The following is a 20198-nucleotide window of genomic DNA, read 5'->3' as shown; positions in this document are numbered from 1 at the left end:
GCGACGTCCGTACCTTCCTACAGCTTCGACTGTGGGCGTGCCCGCGGAGAGGGTTGAGACCGGCAGACAAAGAGGCCTGCAACCTTTTTGAGTGCATCTGCGTTTGCATGGGTGCGCATGGCGCTGTCATATGTATCCATTAGAGGTAGCCTCGTAGACTTGATCTGCGTTCGCTGGTGGCATGCGCAACGCTCGGCTTCGCTGCCTGGCCACCTTCAATCAAAGTTCAATTCATGCCCAACGGCCCCAGCCCCATTCCTGGCCATATACACGCTGCCCACGCATCTCGCAATATTACGAGAGACAAAGTTCAAGTCCAGTCACTTGTATACGAGGACAAGTGTTTCAACTGAGTACGGGATCGGTTGTTGATGTACGAGTCGCGCAGCGCTACGATTTTAGTACCACCATCTCAGCCTCCTGCATCCCCATACCACTCCCGGTGCTTCGGACCCCAGACGCAAGACATTGATATACCTAGCCATTATTTTGTACAGGTCGAACGTGATCAAGACGCAGGAGAGTTGGCGATTCGTTACACCTTCGTCACAAAATTATCGAGGCCGTCCCATTGATGAGGTCGAGTAGGTCGATTTCCGGCTTGCTCTGCAACGCAAGGGCAAGATGAGGCGTCCGGAGAGGTATGCAATTGAATGCTCTTACCGTGCCATAGTAGTAACCGTAAAGCTCATCCTCAGGGACGAATCTCGGACACCCTTCCTTCAACAACCTGCGGAAGAGCGCCTTCTCGGCACCTCTGAAACCGCAGGATTCGTCGGCTACTTCGTAGAGCCTCCCCTTCGCAGCCGCCTGATGTAAGACCAGTGGATCGACGCGTTTCTCGACGAACAGCCGTCTGTACAAGCCCTTGAGCTCAGTCATCTCTCTCTCGCCGCGGCAGTATGCGAAGCCAAAGGTCCTGGCCACATGGTCGTACAATTTGACGTTCTCCCAGAGCACGTATTGTTTGAGGAGGTAGACAATGCGGTATGACACGGGAGATGTGCGGAGCATGTCCTCCAAATTCGGGAATGATCGCATCCCTGCCCCTAGACCGTGCTTGTTGAACAAGGAGGCCAGGGAAGCGGTTCTAGTGGCGGCGTAGAATTCATCGAAGGAGCAGCGATCCAGGAGCTCGCCATAGAGATCACATAACCGCATCTCTGCCTCGTCGTCGTAGCAGGTGCAGAACCCGAAACAGACCCAGTCGAATAGGTTTCCAGGCACACGTTGAAGGTGCGGTGGAAGCAGCACAACGTAGAGGCAGAAACAATAATACCAGAAGTCTGGCATGCCAGAATTCCTGATGTCATCGGCGGTATACCACTCGGGAAGTCCCGCGTAGCGAAGGGCAGGCGATGCATATTGGCGAATGAGCTCGGGAGGTATGCCAGCCAACATCGTAGTCGGCTCGCGATCGCTGCTGAGGCGTTCGAAGATCCAAGGCTTCTGCGCAAGCCAGGTATGGAGGAATCGTTGCCGTTCGCCCGGATGCAGTTCGAGCCGTTTCACGAGCTCGCTGTGCAGTCGGCGTGGACCAGACAGACGCCACTGGTGCATCTTCTTCGCTGAGACTCCGAGGTCGCGGATGACGCTGACGTACACCTCGAAGAGGATTGCGGCCGACTTCGTCCATGCGGCGGCTAGGCCATACTGGAACACGGTAGCGGTGTCGTCGGGCATGCGTCCTCGGTGAACAGCGCGGACCAGGTGGTCAGCGGTCGTCAATTCGCGCGTTGGGCCGCATTCGTAGCGGTGCTCGGGCCAGTGAGTCTTCTGACACTGCGGTGTGCAGTACCAAGCAGGGGACTCGGATGCGGTACAGCCACTGCATCTGCGCATCGCAGGGCCTTTGCATTTCGCACATGTATTGGGCATGTTGGGCTATCATAGCCGTGAAATTAGAAGGGTGCATCAGTAAGTGGTACCGTCGCCATCAACCACGCATACAACACTCACCTGGAGATTGGCATGCAATCACAGAGAGAAACGACGTGGATCGTGCGTCTGGATGACACTCTGCATGAAGGAGTGATCCACAGACGAGATGAATCAGTGTTGGGGCAAGTAGCCTGAGGGCGACGTCCGCACCTTCGTACAGCCTCAACTGTAGGTGTACCCACGGAGAGGGTTGGATCCGGCGGAGAAAGAGGCTTGAGGTCTTCTTGAGTGCTTTTCTGCGTCTGTATGGGTGCACATGGCGCTGTCATATATATCCATACCCGGTAGCTTCGTAGACCTGATCTGCGTTCGCGGAGAGCGGCTTCGCTATCAGACCAGCTGCACCTTCATTCATATAGCCCAACGGCCCCGGTCCCAATTCCAGCCACATCCGCGTTGCCCAAACATCTCGCATCGTCACTGTACAGCTGAGAGACGAAGTTCAACCTCAGTCACGCGTATTCACGATATATGGACACGTTTATATATCGACTGGGTCCATGATCGGTCATGTATACGGCGATGCTGATCGTGAATGGAAAGGGGCACTGAGGCGAATGACATTGCTGATTTGGTACCTCGTCGTTGCAAGAAAACAGAAGATGACGACATCATCAATGCGGCTAGTTCGATGTGGACCTGTTTGAGTTCTCCTGTGAGATGATAGGTGAGAGAAGTCGGGAAGATCAGCAAGTAGCTGGAGACTCTTACTATGTACCGAACGTAGAGCTCCTTCTCGGGGACAGAGCGCGGACACTCTTCCTTCAACAGTCTACGGAAGAGCGCCTTTTCTGCACCCTTGAACTTGAAGCCACAGGCCGTCTCGGCTGCTTCATAGAGTCGACCTTGAGCGGCCGCGTGTTGCAAGACTAGCGGGTCAACGTGCATCTCGTCGAACAGCCGCCTGTATAGGGCCCTGAGGTCTGCCTTCTCCGTCTCTCCGCGACAAGATGCGAAGCCGAAGTTGTTTGCCACGTGCTCGTGCAACTTTATGCTCTCGCAGAGCACGTATTGTTTGAGGAGATAGACGACGCGGAATGACAGCGGGGTTGTACGGAGCATGTCCTCTAGGTTCGGTAGCGAGCGCATCTCCGCCCCAAGGAAGTTGGCGTCGAACAGGGAGATTAACGACGCGTTTCGGGTGGCGGCATAGAACTCGTCGAAGGTGCAGCGATCCATGAGATCCGCGTAGAGGTCGCGCATCCGCCTCTCTCCATCTTCGTCGTTGGTAGTGCAAAAGCCAAAACAGATCCAATCAAATCCGTACTTGGGGACGCGCATAAGGTGGAGGGGAGTCAGGAGGACGCGAAGGTCGAAACAATACTGCCACAAGTCTGGCATGTCAGCCTGTCTGACGTCGTCGATGGTATACCATTCGGGAAGTCCTGCGTAGCGCATGGCAGGCGATAACATTTGGGTGGCGACCTGGGTAGTGATGCCTGCGGTCTTGATAGGGTTACCGAAGATGAGTGGCCTTCGTTCGAGCCAGGTGTGGAGATACCGCTGACGCTCGCCTGGATGCTGCTCGAGCTGTTTCAAGAGCTCTTGGTGCAGTCGGCCAGACCTGCGCCACTGGTGGATCTTCTTTGCTGGGACGCCGAGATCCCGAATGACGCTGGTGTAGACCTCGAAGAGGGTTGTGGCTGGCTCCGTCCACGGGCCCAACAAGCCGTAATTCAGCATCGTAGCAACGTCATCGGGCATGCGGCCTCGATACACAGCGCGGGCCAGGTAGTCGGCAGGCGTCAACTCGCGCGTCGGGCCGCATTCGTAGCGGTGCTCGGCCCAGTGGGTTTTCTGACACTGCGGTGTGCAGTACCAGACAGAGAACTCGGATGCGGTGCAGCCAGTGCATCGCCGCGTTGCAGGACCTTTGCAGTTCGCGCATGTATTAGGCATCTTGTACTAGGGCGTCCGAGAATTTGGACATCGCGTCAGTGAATACTATCGTCGCCTTTAAGCACGGCACTCACCCGGTGAAAGACGTGCAATTGTGGCGAGAGACAGTGCGGATTGTCTGTCCGGATAACGCTCTGCATGAAGAAGCGATTCGCGAGTGAGCTGAACCAATACTAGGGAGTATAGGGCGACGTCCGTACCTTCGTACAGCTTCGATTGTAGGAGGGGATGAAGGTGCAGCGGGGCCTGGGAGAGAAAGACACCTGGCCGCTGCTGGTCTGCACGCCGGGCGCACAATATGGTAGCATGGTGCTGTCATATGTATCCATTCCAGGTAGCTTCGTAGACCTGATCTGCGTTTGCTGGTGGTGCACACAACTTCGCTGTCAGACGATCTTCCATTTACGTAGCACAGCGTATGAGGCCTTCAGTATGGAGGATGGTGATTGAGTAATGTGTTTGTCCTGGGACGCAGCTAGAGTGATCGTACTAGTTGGTTGTGGACTAGGCATGATTCTACGTTCGTACTACGGCTAGGAATGCGCGCGTTCGCGGATACGGCCTCATGATGTGACGAGTGCATCGACCGCACGGTGGAAGACCCGAAGAAGGAGTAGATGAGCTGTGGTAGTCGACCCGGTGACAAGCATCGAGCTGAAGTGGAAGCCGAGTGGCGTCGACGCGTTCAAGTTGGTGCCGCCAGTGCTAGGCGCCCTGAGAAGACGCGCTCACGTGACCTTTGGCGTGTCGCGCGGTGTTGTGGGGGTGTATGCTTGTGTGGGTCCACCGTTGAAGGCAAATGCGGCAATTTACCACGGTTCGAGAGGTAGAGAAGAAGGGCGACGGAGTTCCTGCTCTTTGTCCTCTTCGTTCTCCTCACCCTCGACTTCGGTTCTGCTCGACGGTTCACGAAGGCCTTACGCCCCTCACGCTCAAGCAAACGACGCTCCCTCAAGACCCTAGGACAATCTACGAACAGTATGATACCTCTCATCCCCGCTCTTGCCCTCGCCTTCTTGTCTTTTCTCTCTTCCGCCTTCGTCATTCTCCGCATTATCATCCCCATTTTGCCACCACATCCTCTCAGCCGTCGAGTCCGTCCAGTGAGTTCTCTCCGCATCTTTTCAAGTGGAACAGCACTGACAGCGCACCCAGTCTGAATTTGGTCTTCCTGACTTCCGTTCTCTTTCCCCGGCAGACAAGAGCCACGTATGGCTCGCAGTGTGCGACGTCATCTCCCTCATCCTCTTCACATGGCAAGTTGTGAATGAGTATCTCAGCGCGTCCAAGGATTACGATGCCGCTTCGGACCCTGCCTCTGCTGTCAGGCTTTGGCTAGCCTTGACTCTTAGGCAGACATGCCTCTTCGTTGTCGCGTTGCTCACTCTCGTCCACGTCCGCATGGGCCGCTCCGTGGCCCTTGGCAAGTCCCACTGGATGGTCTGGGCACCGACCGTCCTCCTGGTCGTCACTGGGACTGCAATCTCTGCAGTGCTCGCTGCAACGAACGTCCCGAGCTTCTTCATTGGCCTGTTCGCGTACTCGACCACCATCTCCGTTGCCAGCACCGTTGCCTTCGGATGCCTCATGGGCACCTTTGTCATGATTAGGCGCAACCTTGCCGCCCTCAACGACATCCGGGATCCCTGGCCCCCGGCCACGGGGGTTGAGGAGAAGCCCCGTCCCTCCTTCGCGACCGAAGACATTGATGCTCTGAAGGATGGCAGCTCCTGGATCACGTCTCGAGCGAGCTCCCGCCGCGAGTCCATTTCCGCGTTCTCATTGTCGACCCACCACTCCGCGAGGCCATCCAACGGTAGCGTGCGCATCATGCAGAACCCCATGGGCACAGCGTCTCACCCGTCCATCCCGCCGAAGTCGTCCTTCTGGTTCAACCCTGCTACACCGTACAGCAACGGCCGTGACTCACCCGTCCCTCCGGTGCCCCCGCTCCCGTCGCCGTACCGCCATGCGCCAGACTGTCTTGATAGCCTCCACAACAACCCGGATCCGTTCAGACGCGCGGAGACTCCAGTCGAGCTTGGCTGTGAGCCCCGGGATCGGTTGGGCTCCCAGACGTCTTGGCTCACGGAGCCCTCGACTTACCAGCCTAGTATGTCGGCGTGGTCGTTCCCTGCGACCCGTCCAGGCTCGCCGCCGATGACCTCTCCCAGCACTCCCAACCCTGAGACGGGCTTGCTTCCGTCTACGACTGCCCGGTCCACGCCCGTTATGACTGAGACCCCGGTTTTGGGCGGTTACGGGTATGATGCTGAGAAAGTGCAAGCAAGCATGACTTATAGTTCTGCTTGCGACGTCGATGTTTCTGTGTCACGTACTATCGCATGGCTGGTGTCGATCTGGGTGCCATTCGTGAGTTGGATTTATCATTTCTAGGAAGCACCCAGCTAACCGCGACCGTCTTCCAGGTGTTCTCGACCCCGTACTTGCTGATCTCGAATCTCTCTTCCCCGGTTGCATCATCCGCAGTGTCCATCCTGTTTGTTCTTTCGGTTACGATGTCCTCTCCGCTCCTCGCCCTGCACGTCCTGTGCCGGTCGCCTTTGCCCATGCCATCCGGCCTCTTCGATTCCTACAGCGAGCCCCCCTCTGCCGCCAACCGTGCACCCTCACCCACGAGCCTCGCGCCGTCGTTCAAGTTTTCGCACGAGTATAAGCGCAGCGGTAGCGTTACCGTCGTCGAGGGTCGTCGCAGCGGCGACGTCTGGGTGTCAAATGGAGACGCAGTTGACGGGAAGGGTAAGCTACAGCGTGCCGTCGGCCTCCTGCAGCCCGTCCCCAAGCTGTCTGTTCTCCCGATGCACGACGCAGTGCCCGAGCCGGAGCTTACGCCGCCGCTCCCCATCCAGAATGCGGAGGACTCCCCGACCATCCCGCCCACGCCGCAGTCGGAGAACTACGCAGAGTTCGGGCAGCACCGCACGCGCAAGGAGTCGAAGGCGTCGTCCTACTACTCGGGTGCCTCTGCTGATGCGCACTTGCAGTCGCAGATCATGATGGCGCAGAAGCACTACTCAACCCTTGCGATGACCATGGTGGTCCCCCCGTCGCCCGATCGACGTGCCTCCCTCGACGACGCGGCTGCGGAAGCTGCTGCTACTGGTGTAGAGGCTACGCCTAAGGAAGCATCCCGTACATCTCAGCATCTGCGCACGCGCTCGGTGACCTCGATCAAGGACCCTCGCGAGACTCACTTCCCGATGAGCCCGCCACCGTCTCTGCCTCTCCCGCCTACTCCCCCGTCCATGAGGGAGCTCCGGGAGCGTCAGGCGAAGATCCTGACTCACCGCAAGACGCAGTCGCACGCGTCGTCCGTGATCGACTACTCGTTCCGCCCTGTGGAAGACGTCAACGGCACCGAGATCGACGCGCTGTCCGCTGGTGTCCTGCCGATCCTCGTGCCCGGCTTGACCGTCGGGTCCGACGTCAGGGTGCGCGAGTGGACCTGGGACTCGCCTGCGTCTATCATGAGCAGGACGAGCAGCAAGTACACGAAGTTGTGGAAGACGTCCAAGGGCCGCCAGGATGTGCCATTTGAGATGGGCGGCATCTCGTCCGAATTCTCATCGCCCGAGTTGCACTCGACACCGCCGGCGCGTCGTGCGAAGACTATGCAACGTGACAGGAAGATCTCCGCTCACAAGAGGAACCATTTCAGTCTTCCTAGGTGCGTTGACATTGAGTGATCGCGTTTATCATTAAGGAAGTTGACTTCATGACTAGTCTTAGCGTTGGCAAGGAAGGTCTGCACGCCCTGTCCATGTGGCGCAACGAGCTGAACCTGGCCATCGAGGGTGCAGTACGTCACTACACTGCTGCGACCACAAGCGATAGCAACGGCAACAGGAGGAACACCGTCTACGGCGGCGAGATGCCCAACAACGCGACTTCGGCTCTGAACATGGTTGACGAGCGCGAGGAACTTCTGCGGCCCAAATCTTCTGCTGACGCGGAGGAGAGGGAGAAGACTGCGGTGCGTCCGTTCTCGACTGGCACTTTCGGCCAGCCGCCTCCCACTCCAGACGACGTGCCTGCCAATGTGAACACGGCTCGCAACTCTCTCGCGACGCTGATCACTGCCCTGGACCAGGAGCTGCGCCTCCCGCCACCGTCCTCGGCGGCGTCGGACGTCACGCTGTTTGACTTTGACACCACGAACGGTCCTGTCGCGGAGAGCACACCGCACGAGTCGAAAGCACGCTCCAGGCCCTCGTCCTACCAGCCTCCTCCGCCCGTTCCTCAGCTCCCCATGGGCGCGAAGTCCTCTCGGCGCTCGAGTATCATCTACATCAAGTCTGACGAGAACTCGCCACCCGAGTCGAAGCCTGCGGCAGCAGCATCCAAACCCATCTCGCAGTGGCCGTCTCGTGCAGTCAAGCCGCTCGTGCCGAAGTCGAGGGCGCACAAGGTAGCAAAGGACTCCCTCGACGTCGTGCCAGGGTCTCCTCAGGGCCTGCGCCCGCTTTCGCTCCTGCAGGACAGGGACGTGAACTCGCCGGCCAAAGACACGCGTGCGCTGAGCATCGGGAAGAAGAACAAACATGTCAACGACGAGAACGCCGGCCCCCACCCGAAAGCCAGGGGCTTGAAGCCCCTCAGGCTCGGGAGAAAAGACACGACGAAAGAACGCGCTGCGCTGCGGAAGACCGAGACGCTCCCCGACGTGATCGTCCGCCCGCCTTCGCAAAGCCAGCACAACGGATTCGCATACACGTTCGCCCAGTGATGATGAACGCTCTACTCACGCTGAACTCTGATTCTTGTTGATACCATTATGTTGTGAGTTATGTTCGTCTGATACGCTCTGATTTTCGCTTTTGGCGCTTTCACGCTTTCCACGCTTGCCAAATGTCCCTATGATATATGCTCTCCTCTCCTCGGTTTTCGTGCAAATCGCTATAGCTCTACTGTGAAGTACTCCCGTATGCTCTCTCCCCTCTCGTCTTGTTCTTGCTGTCGATACTCGCTACTGCTTGCTTTCTATCCCGCTGTGCCGGAGCTCTCAATCTCGACGATAGAAGTTGTTCCAGGTAGACAAAGCGTACAGTGTTCGCCGAAGTCCATAGAAACCCTACTGTACAATAGTCTCGCGATTGTTGAGCGTCTGGACGCCCGTCGCTCCTTAGCGTGCTGAAGCACGAGTTATACATCTGTTTTATATGCCTTCACGAAGTCCAGCCTCGTCGAGCGAAACGGTAACACTGATTACAGCGTATACTTACATGGTGATGCGAAGAGCCTTTACATCCCAGGACCGAAGAGACTGATCCACGCAGACGGCGCGGGGCCGCCCTCGCGGATCTTCGTCTGCCCGCAGTATGCAATCACGTATTTTGACGGATGCCAGGACACAGTCGGCGAAGACCCAATGGCAGGCACTCGATGCAATGGCATGCCTGTCTCTGTAGCGCACTGAGGAAAAGTTAGCCAGAGTTAGCTCGGAAACTACTCAATGGAGCTTACGATGTCAATGTACGAGCCCGCGTTTGCGATGGCGAGGAACTCTCCATCGTGTGAGAAGCTGAGCGAGTTGATAGCGTTGCTGCGAGGGGAGTAGCATGAATGGATGTCGATCTCGTCTTAGTGGACATGGGCTCACTCGCAGGCGGTGATCGTGCGCGTGCAGATCCACTCTGACAGGTCGAAGAGATTCACGATAGAATCATGACCTCCTGAAGCAAGGTATCTACGCCCTGAATCAACATTGCAGTCCTTGAGTATGAGACGCATGAAGAAACTGACCTCCCTCGTGGATCCAAAGCAGCCGCGACGCATCCTCCAACATGCGCAGGTGTCGCATGCACGATCGACAAGGAGGGGTAGTCCAGAATTCGAATCGTTGCCTCGGACTGATGCGTCAGGACGAGTCCATCTCCGGCGTGGTTGAACGTGACGGTGGAAGCGGGTATCTAGAGGTAGACGGGATGAGCACTGTTGCGGATGTTGAGAAAACGCAAATACGTACCGGATCCTTGTCCCAGAGATGCCATTGCTCTTTTGTCTCTTCGCCTTGTTTGCTGTATGTGAGCCCGTACAGCTGCTTCCCCGAAGTTGTGAACAGTACAGTCTTGCCATCAGGCGCATAGTTGAGCTGGGCCGGGGAGATTTTCAACTGCAGAGACTGCACAGAGCGACTCTCTACAACACAAGTTAAGTCAGTGAGGACGACTGGTCAAGCTTCAAGGTGAATCTCACGTCGTGTGTCGAAGAACACAATCTTGCGATCTTTCTGCCCGGAAGTGCAAAAGAGGTCGGGGTGTGTGGGATTCCATGCTATGTAGTCTACCTCGTCCTGGTACCCACCCGAGAACATGGATGCTGCTCGTAGCTCCATCTGACCTTCAAAGACGCGTCAAATGCCTGAGTACGATTTGACTGAGGCTCGCGGACGTACGCTTTTCTCTGGGTGCCAGAGACGAATGGCCTTGTCTATGCCGACCGCGCCTAGTCGTTTTCCGTCACAGCTCCAAGCGACATGGTTCATAGACTGGGGTGACTGTATCCGTACGTCGCGCGGTCGAAACGCAGAGAACGTAGGGGGCTAAGCGCATGTCAGAGCAGCCGTTCAGCAGAAGTAATAGTGACTTACATGAACACCTCTTGCGGTGAAGGTAGTGTGTGGAGGCGGCGAGGGCGGTCGTTGAGGAGGGGCAATCTCATCCTCCTCTTTACTCGCAACTGGCTGGTTAGACATTGAAAGACTTGGTCTTCAACGCTTATGACAGTATTGGGGCTGAATGAGCTGCGTTGTTGAGAACAAACTGGGACAGTGACCCGGAAATACAGGGGCTTTCAAGTTAACAGTGGACAGCCTGGGGAAGTGACTGTTGCTCAGATTCATGTACGCGTCCCACAGCAATAGCTCTGACCAGAAGTGCCTACTTCAACTTCAGAATAGCGTAGGATGATTCACCGCGCTGGCAGAGGAAAGGTATGTTCGACGATGTCGGGGCTAAGTGACAAGTCCGTGCAGGCATCCACCAGCGATGTTTGCGGTACAAGCGCTCGTCATGCGTCATGAACGTTTGAACATTGAAAATATTGTCCACGCGTGCAAACTAATACACAGCAGACATGGACGACAAGCTGGGACAGCAGCTCTCAGACTTGCGACACGTCCCGCGTAGATTTCTCAGCGTCCAATGAACGATCTATGTATTGAACCCTTAACATGGATGCGACAAGAATGTAAAGCCAACAGTAGCAGAGAGCAGGTGCAGAAGTTCAGGGAGAAACCGGAAGACAGAAGTATAAGCGTCACGTCATGAGGGGGGCTTGCAGGCCTGCGAACAAACATGGGGAGTACTAGAGGGTATGACAGCAACTACCAGGACCGTATAATAGTATTTACGGGGCATGAGAGACAGGAACCTCTGACGATGTATGGATGAGTACGGAGTGGAGTATGCGCGACACAAGCATGATAGAGCACTTTGCAGGATCGGGGACAAGAACGGGAACAGTAGTGGAGAACGCGACGTGTAGAGCGTGCAGAGTAGAGCGACTAGTAGTAGATCATGGGGGGCTGGGGTTGGTGGTGACTGCGTTGGTCCGAAGGGTACACCTCATACGGCATGACCTGCGGGGACACCTCCATGTACGGAGGATAGGCATAAGGGTCGGGATAGTAGTACTGCTGCGGGTAGTACGCCATCGCTGCCGCAGGCTCTCCCTGGGGCACGGCAAGTGGGTTCGCGTGTAGCGCATCGCCGTTTGGTACTGCGGCTTCCAACCGTGCGTCAGAGAAAGCTCCCTCTAGCCCGGATTGAGAGGCTCCCGCCGACTCAGAGCTTGAGACGCGCAGCCCAGAGGGTCGCACAGGAGGGTTCTTCCCATCCGTCGGGTCCACCGGCGCACGGATCTCGATTCGACTGCTCTGACGCGCAGGCGTGAAGATGGGCACGCCAGTCGAGGGGTCGATGAACTGCACTGGCGGCGTGTGCGAATGCACGAAAGGGTCTGGCGATGCAACCGAATGCGAGTGGTGGTGCATGTGGGCAGGGACGAAGGGGGCGCTCATGGAAGGGTGCGGAGTATGCGTGTACACCACGGGACGTGGCGTGAACATCGGGGGCGGAGGCGTCGGTTGGTGGAGGTAGACCGGACGGCCAGTCGCGAGCTCATAAGGCATGCCGTGTTGGTTGAGACCCACGCCTGGAGGGAGGGCAGGCGCATATGCGTAGGGCGAGCCGTAAGGGGGAGGGGAGGTCTGAGGTACGGGCGAGAAGCTCGTTTGCAGAGGGGCCAGGACTGGTGGCGCAGGGCGTTCAGCTTGGGGCGCAGGTACGGCAGGAATCGAGGACGATTGCGTCGATATCGAGGCGCGACGAAGGACGGTCTCTTTGATCTGGGGACTCGGCGACGCACTGCTTGGGCGCACCACCGGCGGCTGAAGGGCGAATGGATCAGAGCGAGGGGCATTTGATGCGGTTATTGAAGGTGCTGAAGGGAGCCTTGGACTCGACAGTGACCTCTTTGGCGGGGTCGGTATGCCCGGAGGTGGCGCCATTGTTGATGAAGGTCCGGCTGTCGACGTTGGGAGGGTCTGGTTCGCCGGAGGCTGCGACTGCGACTTCGACAGATCGACCCTCCTGTTTGGAACCAAATTCGGCCGTACAGTGAAGACCTCCTCTATGCTGAGCTCTGCCATTGTCGTCGCTGGTTCCTCGGCAACAACCTCTGGCACAGGTACAGGCGCAGGTTCTTCCACGGCCTTCTCCTTGCCTGCAGGACGCGGTAGGCGAATGACAAATCCCGTCTTGTCCCCATCCTCCGACGAAGCATTCACAGGACTGGCGAAGCCAACCTGGCTACGATAGTAGGGCCTCGGGGGTGCTCTGACGACGTGGTCCTCGCTGCCTGGCAACTTGACACGGTAGCCTGGTCCCATGCCTGGACGCGGCTTCAGAGCCGTGTCGAAGTAGAGGAACGCTTCGTGCTGCTTTGTCCACATGCGCTCAGGTTTCATTGCATACCAGATGCGATCGGCGGCAGGCATGTTAGACGCCGCATGTACCGGTGAGGCACTGTCACTGCCGCCACGCGCGAACCCTCCGCGACCGCGGCCACCGAAGAAAACACCTCTCCCGCGGAAGCCAAATCCGCGTTGAGGACCAAAGCGCACCTGCGGTGACTGTTGCTGCTCTGGTTGCTGTTCTTGTTCCTGCGTACGCTGTAGTTGCATCTCCCGGCGCTTCTCATCTCGACGCTTCATCTCCTCGAAGCCGTCGTGGGTCCACGCCTTCTCTACTGGGGGCACGTCCTCAGCAGGGGTAGGCTCGCCCTCGTCAATCCTTGCGGGATCAGAGCGACCACCAAAGAACCCCCGCCCCCTCCCGCGCGTTGCGAACGCACCTCGGCCTCGGCCTCGTGACTGCCAGCGCCCTCTCCACCACCCACTCAAGCTCCGAAGGTCTTTGTCGAGCAGTCGATCGTCGTGCCCCCAGAATTCACCAACCTTCGGCACAAACGATGGGTCGGTTTCGAGACGCTGTTGGTATGCTTGGCGAGCGGTTTGCCCTCGAGGTCGAGGCGGGGCAGACTCTTGTGGGGGATGCTCCGAGTCAGGTGGCGCCTGCTCTTCTTCTGGCGGAATCTCTCGTGTAGGAGGCGATGTGGGTGGGGCTGAGGACGCGCGGTCAGGCTGCGCGCGCTTGGCTTGTTTGCGAGGTTTCTTCGGCGCGGAATGGGGCGAGATGAGGTGCTGGTCGATGCGCTGCCGGTCAAGGTCAGCGAAATCAATCACAGGTAGTTCCTCCGCGCCATTGGCATGTTCAGCAGTGACCATGTCCGCCCAGTCAGTAGCCGCAACAAAAGGACCAGCATCGCCGACTAGAGACGTAGGCTTGGGCCCGGCAAGAGGCGTACGACCGCCGATATCGAGAGGAGGAGGGCTCTGAGTTGTACTTGGGGTGACAACCTCTGAGCGTCCGTTGAGATGACCATCCTCTGAGAGGGATTCAGACTCTGAAGCCGATCCCAGAGAAGAGTGGTCGTCATCAGAATCATCATCTGAAGTCACCTCCCGCTCGATCTCCTCGTCGCTCTCGTCGATCTTGGCACGGCCCCGCCGCCGAACAATGCGAGTCTTCCTGGACCGCAGGTGTGATGGTTTGTTGAGAGAGTTTCCGGGCTGCTCTGGGACGGACGCGACGGTTGTGGGCATGGCTGAAAGACTGCGAGACGAGAATCAGACTTCGAGCTCTGCGCCGGAGAGAAAAGCAGCAGAGAATCACTGACGTTGAGCAAGAACAGAGGGAACAGCAATGGTGATGAGAGGATCGTTGCGAACGTCGACGAAGGACGGGAGCAGAACGAGGGAGACGTCGAGAAGGAGAGCCGCGGTGTGAAGGCACAAGTGGCACGCTTTGTCAGCAGGCACCCAGTTGTATTGCGAAGGCGCCCGTCGGCTGTGCGACTGACTCTACTCAACGCCCGCCACCCGCGACCTCGCCCACTGGCTCCCCAGGATTTCATGCGTTGGCCGACCCCATAATCTCTGCTGTACCACGGCTTCAGTATCTTGACCAAAGACTGACACGAAGCAGTGGAGGCGTGTTGGAGGTGACTCGGAAGCGTTCGCTTGTGGGATTGTGACGCACCCCTCGTATGTGCTGCATTTCTGTAACCTGCTCAAGCGGACGTCTGCGCCCTACATGTAGCTCCCGTGGCAAAATATACACGAAAAATGGTGTCCAGCGTTCATGGCGCCCCATCTTCATCTAGCTGCATGTCGTCTGATGCATGCGTGAATCAACGCTTGACACGACACTGCGGTCGACGATGTTTTACTCAGCAACTCTGATCTTCGAAGCCACTCTTATCCAGACAAGGCAGCTTGTCACAAACCGTCGCCTCGGGACCTAACGACAACAACTATGGTCCAGGCTATGATACCGCTGTGGTGCTCCCATGCAGCTGTGTGCATTGCTTGACTGCGATGGGACTTGGGGTTGACAGCAGCTTCTGGTCAGGTGTGGAATATGGGTTGGTGTCGCATTCGAGCGGGTATATGCTACTTATATACTCTTCTCGACGCTGTTCAGGTGTGTCAATCAAGCATATGGTGCATGAAGTGACAGCGTTCGACCGTACAGTCCGGCGGGGCCGTTCGGGTACGCCCAGGTAGTGATATCAAGCATCGATGAACTCGTCGTGTCTGGATCATTGCGCACGAGTAGAACAGTGCCGGTATGACCGGTCGCTCTCAGGCGTTCTCTCACTTTCGTGCTTGTTATCCCTGCAGACCGTCGAATCCTTCATTCATCGGCAACAAAGGCAATGTCCCAGATGTCTCGAGGCTGCATTTGAATGAGGATGTAGGTACTGATTGAAGTCGAGACATCCAGCTCCAGCAACCATCGTGTTCTTGGACCTGGCGGGATGACGACGGCCGCCCGAAGCTCACACATCCTAGTCGATGAGAATAACTGAATCTGCTTGAAGCATTCGTCAAGTCGGTGAGTACAGATGCAAAGTCTGTCAAGCAGGATCGGCGGCGGCGGTGTCGGTGAGCGATACCTTCGTGCAATGTTAAAGATGTTGCTCAATGAATCGATGAAGTGTTAGGGTACAGGACGTCGGAGGCCGCGGCTCTACATCGAGCCTCGGAGGTCTCACTGATCGTTCTCATCGTCGCGGTTTGTTCTCACTACTTAACTTGTGTCTCGAGGCCGTGGCGCCTTCACTCATATCATAGCTCATCTAGCTGCGAACATATTCTTTAATGTCATACTCATTAGCGATGTCTACCGCTGTCTATCGACGTTGTCAGATGGCCAAGTGCCACGAGGGCTGTGACAGCTGTGGGTAGACTTCCTCGCCATGACAGATCATGACACGCCGTTGTATAACCTACAGTGGTGCCTGGTAGTGAAAAACAGATCCTCGGCAGCATATACACTGGTGAGTACGCGATCGTCACTACGTATGTACATGATGGGTGTCCTCGAGTAGCTCATGCAATAGTTTCTTGGCGACAACACCGCGTGTTGTCGTCTTCCATATCGCAACATAGTCTCGGCTGAGAGACCATGGACGAGTTGCGTCGCCGACCTTACAGGGCCCGAGCAAAACTCTGTATGACTGACGTCTTCAAACCGCGATGAACATCTGGACGACATGCCCATGATCTGCCATGAGTGCACAGACCGCATGCCCATATCTTTTGCCGACCCCCGGGTTGCCACAGCTGTCAATTCCATAGCACCTGCTCATGTTGCATATGCAATGTCCTCCGGGTCCAGGATGCGCCCCCGTTCAAGCTTATATAGACCCCCACACCCAGGTGAGACGTGGCAACCCAAGACTGCGTCGTGTACTGACTCCTCTCAAGCAAGCCCAGATCCCGTACCACCATGGTATTGATTCTCGCTCTGCTCGGGGCAGGGGCTGCCATGCTTCAGCTTCAGGTGGCAGAAGCTGCGAGTGTCTTCGCCCATTTTATGGTAAGCCGACCTGCTTCGCTACGTAACTCATGAAATTTGACACTTGCTAGGTGCAAAACTCGTACTCCTACGCAGCATCTGACTGGGAGAGCGACATAACCACTGCAGCTGGTATTGGTATCGACGGCTTTGGTAGGGAACTGCGTCTCTGCTTTCGATGGACACTGACGTCCGGCAGCCCTGAACATCGCGCAAAATGACTATGAGGTTGATCGTCTCGCCGATGCCTTCAGTGTTGCCGAACAACAACACTTCAAGCTGTTCTTCTCTTTTGACATGTCCTACTCTTGGGCAAGCAGCGACATGGTTAGCATCGTCCAGACGTACGCTACCAGCTCCGCGATGTATACATGGAACAACGCCGTCCTGGTGTCTACTTACTCCGGCGAATCGTACGGCGACTCATTCTGGTCTGCCTTCAAGTCCACTCTGGCTGCTGACGGCATCACGGTCATCCTCACGCCTGCTTTCACGAGCTACCGCGACCCGAGCGACGCGGACTCATTGATGTCTAGTTTCCCGTCCATTGATGGCTTCTTTAACTGGTGGTCCTGGTACGTCCACTGACGCTCTCGGATTGACCCGTAATGACACCGTGGACAGGCCCGCCGATGTTGATGCCAACCTCACCACCGCCACGGACCTGGCATATCAAGCAGTGGTGAAGTCTGACCGTACCGGCCCCTTCATCATGTGTGAGGGACCTAACCTATATTGCTCGATATCTCGTCCTGATCTGCGTGTAGCTGTGTCTCCGTGGCAGTTCAAGAACCTCGGTACGAACGACTCTGACTGGGTCGAGCTGAGCGATACGCTGTGGTACTACCGGTGGTTGCAAGCCATCCAAGACGTGAAACCAGATATCGTTGAGATCGTAACGTGCGCCGTCCCAGTGCAGAGATCCGATGTATGCCCTAACCCGACATTAATTTGGTGTAGCTGGAACGACTACGCCGAGTCTCATTACATTGGAGAGATCAACCCGAACGTCGATCTTGGCGATCAGGCCCCGAACTACGTACGTGGATGCATACTTGCTGCACTCTCGCGATGTTGATACGTCATGCAGGTCGATGGCTTCCCTCATACCTACTGGAGGAACGTAGCGCAGTACTTCATCAGTTGGTATAAGAACGGTAGCACGCCGACGGTCACGGTACGTCTGGTTGACCCCTTGATTATCGTTGGTTATTTGTGACACGCAGAAAGGACGACCAAGTCATATTCTGGTACCGCGGCTGGCCGAAGGACACAACCTGCAGCACTGGTTCTCTGCCTCGCAACTACGAGTATCCCGTCGATGCTGTCTTTGCACTGTCATTGCTGAGCTCCGAGGCCACCGTGGGCCTGTACATTGGGTCGAACTCGTTCACCTGGGACGCACCCGCTGGTGCTAGCATTGGCAGCGTACCATTCCCTAGTGAGGACGCGCAGATCCCGTACATAGAGATTGTACGCGATGGCACCACCACCAAGAGTGGCTACGGCAGCCTCAATGTCACCCAGTCTGACTGCTCTTACTACAACTTCAATCCTTGGGTGGGCATCATCGACTAAGTAGTCAAGGTCTGATCAATGGTCTATTGGAAAGGATCTACGCCTACGGAACAAATGTCTACGGGCTATCTATGTGCGGGGATTGATGTATTTCTTTGTCTATATTCTTTTGATACGCAGAAAATGGACACTCATTCCTTGCTCACTCCGTCCTCCGTGTTACACGCGGCACCAGCGCCCAGCAGATGCCTTGCGCTCCTAGAAGTGCCACCACAGTCGGCTCTACGACCCAAATGCCGCTCCTCGTACTCATAACACCCACGACGAGCGGCCATAACGCGCTGCCGCTCTGTCCGATGGAGCTAATGAGCGCAAACGCGTCCGCATGCATGCTGCGAGGGATCAGCTTCCCGCCAGTGGTGATCGCCGCTGTGTAGAAAGTAGAGATGGCAAGGCCGACGAAGGCCGTGCACACCGCTGTCGATGCGAAGACGGGAATCCACCATGCCAAGAATTCGAGGCCGATGGCGCAAAGTAGGTAGATGAAGACCGCGAGACGTTCCCCCATGAGTATGTTCAGAGCGGGAAGTGCGATCCTACCAACGGCGACACCTACAACGCAGGAAGAGGTAGTAGTGAGATCACAACAAGGGCAAAATCATAAATGGCTCACCGAGGTAGAAAGCAGACGCAACCCAGGACGCCCCTTCCGGACTGCCCTTCCTCACCTCCAAAATGTAAGATACAATCCAACCGCCGCTACATGGGAACTTAGTTCACAAAGACGCTCAAAAGAGACTGCGACGAACATAGACTCCTCAGCCCTGTGATCATGATGAGTATTGTTTCGTGAGCGATAGAAACTGCGTATACGCACCCGACGTAGAAGAGGAGGAACATGGACAGTGTCCATACAGCGCGGCTCTTCAATATCGTACCGCTGATAGCAGAGTTGGTCATGTTCTCGCTATTCTCCGGCCCGTTCTCAGCGGGATGCTTCGGCAGGGCCTGCAGATCGTGGAACGCGAGCCATGCCAGGGCGAGAACGGGGACGTTCATCCCAACGTTGGTCAGGTAGAAGAAGTGGTACTGTAGAAAGGTAGAGCGTCAGTAGACATATATAGATGGAAAAAAGGGATCGTACAGGGACACCGTGGGTGGTCATGGCAGTCGCTACCAACGGGCTGGCAAATGCGCCTAGTCCATAGATGCCGTGCAAAATGCCTGTCCACATAAGGGGCTTGGGTAGAGCGGCGAAGTACGCGTTGCAAAGCCCGAGCTGTCGAATGCAATGAGCCCCGGTTCGTAGCATTCACTTCAGAGGATAAGAACCTGCGTCGCGAAAGCCATCCCTACAACGAGGAAACCAAAGCACATCAGAGGGAAACTCTTCTGCTGTGAGCTATTGATGATATTCTGACGGAATGAATTGTCGTTCAGCACCCAATGTCGTCCGCACAGCCCAATGCAAGAATATTGCATACCCCTGTCAACTCAACGATCACGGAAATACAGAGGGCGTAGCCGAAACCGACCCTCCGCGCGAGGGCCCCAGCTCCAGCGGCCGCTACCAGATAGCCAATAAATGTGCAGACGAAGAGGATGGCGACGTGTGCATAGGTAATCGCAAATGCCTTCTCGATGTATGGGATCAAAGCCCCCGTAGAGCCTCCACTAGAAACAAGAATTCAAATGTTCGATGAGCCTGGATTCCACGAGCTGAGACATAAGAAGCAGTAGACTGACTTCCATCCGGCGAGAAACAACGTAAGGAACGAAGAGCACATGCGCAACATGCGCAGCCTCTTACTCTCGATGAGAGGTTCAAGTGGCGGGACCACAGACTCATGAAGGGCGGGAGGATAAGTATAAGCCTCATTCACACTTCCTGCCGTGCCAGAGTTGATTGGATGGACATCTTCCGCTGCAGCAGAAGCTCCTGGCTTGCAGTTAATATCCTCTTTATCACGTGGTTCAGACGCAGCGATGGTTGCGTCAGACAGCCCTCTTCTGAACGTGGGGCGCACAGACAAGGACGGTTCGGCCCCTGTCGACACGGTCGTCAGTCTCGAGCCGTCTGGCAGCTCGATCCTGGGATCGGACAAAAGAGATTGATGGCCCATGCCCACAGAAGCCTCGCCTTGGGCCTGCGTCTTGGCGAGGTCGTGGAGTACCAGGTCTGCTTGCATAGAACCAGTCAGAATTGGGGAGAGGATGAGTTGAGGACGAGAGGGGTAAACCAGACATCATCCGAATCGCACTGACGTTTTGTAGGACCGCCAGCGCTCGCACTCAACCGAGGAGCGGCAAGACATGGTCCAGGTCGCTCTTCTGATTCAGCTGGTCACCAGTCCACTGTCCTCTGCGGAGTCATCGATAAGTCGCTGGTGCCAA

General features: G+C 56.5%; 7 protein-coding genes across 7 annotated transcripts; 2 read left to right on the top strand and 5 right to left on the bottom strand.

Annotated features, from left to right (window-relative positions):
- Positions 1–218: 218 nt before the first annotated feature.
- C8Q71DRAFT_909254 (uncharacterized protein) lies at positions 219–2290 on the bottom strand. Its single transcript, XM_047929032.1, has 4 exons — positions 2092–2290; positions 1960–2019; positions 664–1884; positions 219–606 (listed from the first exon to the last, which is right to left on the bottom strand). Exons 3-4 carry the CDS (start codon positions 1876–1878, stop codon positions 547–549), a joined length of 1275 nt encoding a protein of 424 aa, XP_047776405.1. The 5' UTR covers positions 1879–1884; positions 1960–2019; positions 2092–2290; the 3' UTR covers positions 219–546.
- A 274-nt stretch (positions 2291–2564) lies between these two features.
- C8Q71DRAFT_725471 (uncharacterized protein) lies at positions 2565–3840 on the bottom strand (the record flags this gene model as incomplete). The annotated part of the gene is made up of 2 exons (XM_047921703.1): positions 2565–2594; positions 2653–3840. The coding sequence occupies 2 exons, from the start codon at positions 3838–3840 to the stop codon at positions 2565–2567; spliced, it is 1218 nt and encodes a 405-aa protein (XP_047776404.1).
- A 788-nt stretch (positions 3841–4628) lies between these two features.
- Positions 4629–8977, top strand: C8Q71DRAFT_813504 (uncharacterized protein). The gene is made up of 4 exons (XM_047926077.1): positions 4629–4943; positions 4996–6213; positions 6270–7528; positions 7585–8977. Exons 1-4 carry the CDS (start codon positions 4821–4823, stop codon positions 8585–8587), a joined length of 3603 nt encoding a protein of 1200 aa, XP_047776403.1. The 5' UTR covers positions 4629–4820; the 3' UTR covers positions 8588–8977.
- C8Q71DRAFT_772061 (WD40 repeat-like protein) lies at positions 8781–10875 on the bottom strand. The gene is made up of 9 exons (XM_047924390.1): positions 10731–10875; positions 10451–10673; positions 10256–10402; positions 10057–10195; positions 9827–9999; positions 9604–9770; positions 9461–9547; positions 9325–9403; positions 8781–9273 (listed from the first exon to the last, which is right to left on the bottom strand). Exons 2-9 carry the CDS (start codon positions 10553–10555, stop codon positions 9103–9105), a joined length of 1068 nt encoding a protein of 355 aa, XP_047776402.1. The 5' UTR covers positions 10556–10673; positions 10731–10875; the 3' UTR covers positions 8781–9102.
- A 114-nt stretch (positions 10876–10989) lies between these two features.
- Positions 10990–14209, bottom strand: C8Q71DRAFT_772060 (uncharacterized protein). The gene is made up of 2 exons (XM_047924389.1): positions 14101–14209; positions 10990–14036 (listed from the first exon to the last, which is right to left on the bottom strand). The coding sequence occupies exon 2, from the start codon at positions 14024–14026 to the stop codon at positions 11366–11368; it is 2661 nt and encodes an 886-aa protein (XP_047776401.1). The 5' UTR covers positions 14027–14036; positions 14101–14209; the 3' UTR covers positions 10990–11365.
- A 1947-nt stretch (positions 14210–16156) lies between these two features.
- Positions 16157–17935, top strand: C8Q71DRAFT_169967 (glycoside hydrolase family 71 protein). Its single transcript, XM_047916736.1, has 8 exons — positions 16157–16307; positions 16358–16439; positions 16486–16861; positions 16911–17002; positions 17054–17186; positions 17247–17325; positions 17377–17463; positions 17517–17935. Exons 1-8 carry the CDS (start codon positions 16218–16220, stop codon positions 17862–17864), a joined length of 1287 nt encoding a protein of 428 aa, XP_047776400.1. The 5' UTR covers positions 16157–16217; the 3' UTR covers positions 17865–17935.
- Positions 17936–18006: 71 nt separating this feature from the next.
- Positions 18007–19591, bottom strand: C8Q71DRAFT_712466 (MFS general substrate transporter; the record flags this gene model as incomplete). The annotated part of the gene is made up of 7 exons (XM_047920859.1): positions 18007–18416; positions 18478–18574; positions 18678–18893; positions 18949–19083; positions 19137–19220; positions 19289–19478; positions 19551–19591. 7 exons carry the CDS (start codon positions 19589–19591, stop codon positions 18007–18009), a joined length of 1173 nt encoding a protein of 390 aa, XP_047776399.1.
- Between the last annotated feature and the right edge of the window lie 607 nt (positions 19592–20198).

The sequence above is a fragment of the Rhodofomes roseus genome (genome assembly GCF_022264815.1).
Source record: "Rhodofomes roseus strain CIRM-BRFM 1785 chromosome Unknown C8Q71scaffold_17, whole genome shotgun sequence".
NCBI lineage: Eukaryota > Fungi > Basidiomycota > Agaricomycetes > Polyporales > Fomitopsidaceae > Rhodofomes > Rhodofomes roseus.
This window is presented reverse-complemented; position numbering and strand designations above follow the sequence as displayed.